General features: G+C 43.3%; 1 protein-coding gene across 1 annotated transcript in view; it reads left to right on the plus strand.

Annotated features, from left to right (window-relative positions):
• LOC125025213 (LIM/homeobox protein Lhx9-like) overlaps positions 1-678 on the plus strand; it is a 15,996-nt gene extending 15,318 nt beyond the window's left edge. Inside the window, exon 3 of the mRNA XM_047613188.1 lies at positions 654-678. Coding sequence (XP_047469144.1) covers positions 654-678 — 25 coding nt within the window. The remainder of the gene's footprint in view (positions 1-653) is intronic.
• The last annotated feature ends 1,822 nt before the right edge of the window (positions 679-2,500 follow it).

Consider the following 2,500-nt stretch of genomic DNA (forward strand, 5'->3'; position numbering starts at 1 on the left):
TACGTAGTTTTACGAAAAAGGAAAAAGAAAAAAAAAAGATCGATATGTAATTGGTGATTGGGAAGATCAAAAATCGAAAAGGGGGGGGGGGGAGGAATTAAATAGCAACACCTGGGATTGGCTGAATACAAAAGATACAATGCTTGGTTATGCGGATACAGTTCCAGAAATACAATACGGGAGATGCAGTACTGTGAACGAAATACAGCGAAGAGGCAATGCTGCAACTGGAATGCAGTAGATACGAGATGATTCCTGCAATATTAAGAATGTATAATTCAAGAAACGTATCGTTCGGAATAAAAAAAAAAAAAAAAAAAAAAAAAAAAAAGATATACAGCGTCGAAAAATGAATACAAATGTTGTAAATACAGTAAGAGGAATACGGTACAACGAATGGAATACAACAGATACAATACGAGAGATGTTATGCTGTGAATGGAACACGAAAATACAGAACTAGGAATACAGTAGTGTGAATGGAATACAGCAGGTGCAACGCTGTGAATACATTACAAGAATTTGTAATGATAATCGAATACTAGAGATACATCACTGATAATACAATATAAGGGATAAATCACAGCAGTAGGGGATACGAATACACCATATATTCTAAATGAATATAATTCTCAAAACATCATATTTGACAGTTGTAGTCTACAGAATTTCGAGTAAAAATTCAGATACACAAGGCTTTAGTGTAATTGAGATAAATAATCCATATAACTACGAATAAGATACTTTGTGTCATAGGTCTCTTAAAAATGGATATGCGTTGTCTCTCTCTCTCTCTCTCTCTCTCTCTCTCTCTTCTCTCTCTCTCTCTCTTTCTCTCTCTTTCTCTCTCTCTCCGCTTTTCTCTCTTTTTCTCTCTTTCTGTCTCTGCCCTTACTCCTCATTTTCTCCCCACTCCCCCACTCCCTCCCTCTCCCCTCCCCTCCTTCGCCACCCCAAGTACACCCCCTCCATTGTTCCCGCGCGCGCCAACCCTGCCTTTTGGCGGGACTTTCAAATCCACCAAATGTTTAAAATCAAACACCGTTCATTGTTTTAAACTCAACTGTGGAAAAAAAAACTTGTCTACCACTCGACCAGTTGGTGGCAAAACTCTTGACTCTTTTTTTTTTTCTCTCTCTCAACACCACTTTCCACTTTTCCTCCAATTCTTTCCTCTTTCTCTCTCTCTCTCTCTCTCTTTGTGTCATTTACTTGAAAATTTTAATCCGCGTTGTTGTCATATGTATCCACCTGTTACGCGGTTGCCGGTTTTCTTTGGGTTCCAGATGTTTCAGAGGGAGGCAGATGGGTTGGGGGAAGGGGTAGGAAGGGGGGTAAGGAGGGAGATATAGAGAAGGATGTAGGAAGAGGGAGGAGGGAGGAAGAAGGAATGAGAAAGGGAGAGTGAGATACGGAGAAGGGTGTAGAAAGTGGGAGGATGGAGGGAGAGAGAGAGAGAGAGAGAGAGAGAGAGAGAGAGAGAGAGAGAGAGAGAGAGAGAAGGGGGGGGAGAGAGAGAGAGAGGGAGAGAGAGAGAGAGAGAGAGAGAGAGAGAGAGAGAGAGAGAAAGAGAGAAAGAGAGAGAGAGAGAGAGAGAGAGAGAGAGAGAGAGAGAGAGAGAGACGGAGAAGAGTGTTAGAAAGAGGGAGGAGGGAGGAAGAGGGAAGGAGAGAGAGAGATAGAGAGGGAAAGAGAAAGAGAAATAACAAAGAGAAGGGGAAAGACAGATAGACAGTCAAACAGACAAAGAATGTTCTCTCTCTCTCCCTCTTTCTCTCTCTCTCTCTCTCTCTCTCTCTCTCTCTCTCTCTCTCTCTCTCTTTATCTATCTATATATATATACATATATATATATATATATATATATATATTTCCATATTTTCTATTTCTTCTTCCATTCCCACATACACCCTCCCCCTACCCTGCCATTCCCCTTCCCGCCCTAGATAGATGGAGGGGGAGGGAAGAGGGAAGGGGCATTGGGGGTGGAGAAGAGGGAGGAGGGAGAGGGTGTTGGGGCAGAAAGAGAGAGGAGGGAGTGGGTGATGAGGGAAAAGAGGAAAGAGGCAGGAGAAGGGGAAGGAAGGAGGGGATGTGGGGAAGAAAGGGAGGAGGGAGGGGACGAGTGGGGAGGAGAAGAGGGAAGGGGTAGAGGATATTAAAAGAGAAAGAGAGGGGAGTGAAGGTGCGTAAGGGGAAGAGAAGAGGAAGAGGAGAGAGAGAGATGGAGAAGGAGGAGGAAAGAGAGATTGTTGGAGAAAAAAGTAGTAGGAGAGAAAAAAAAGGGAAGAGTCACTGATGGAGAAAAAGAGGCGAGGGAGAGACAGTTGGGGAAGGGGAAACGAAAGAGAGAGAGGATGCAAATGGAGAAGAGGGGATAGAGGAAGAGAAAGTATGGAGGAAGGGGGAATAGAGGGGAAAAAAGAAGGGTAGGGGAAGAATGAAAACTCCTGGGAAATATATATTTTTTTTCTTCTCTTTCTTCTTTCCCATCCCCTGC

This window comes from Penaeus chinensis, chromosome 4 (genome assembly GCF_019202785.1).
Source record: "Penaeus chinensis breed Huanghai No. 1 chromosome 4, ASM1920278v2, whole genome shotgun sequence".
Lineage (NCBI taxonomy): Eukaryota > Metazoa > Arthropoda > Malacostraca > Decapoda > Penaeidae > Penaeus > Penaeus chinensis.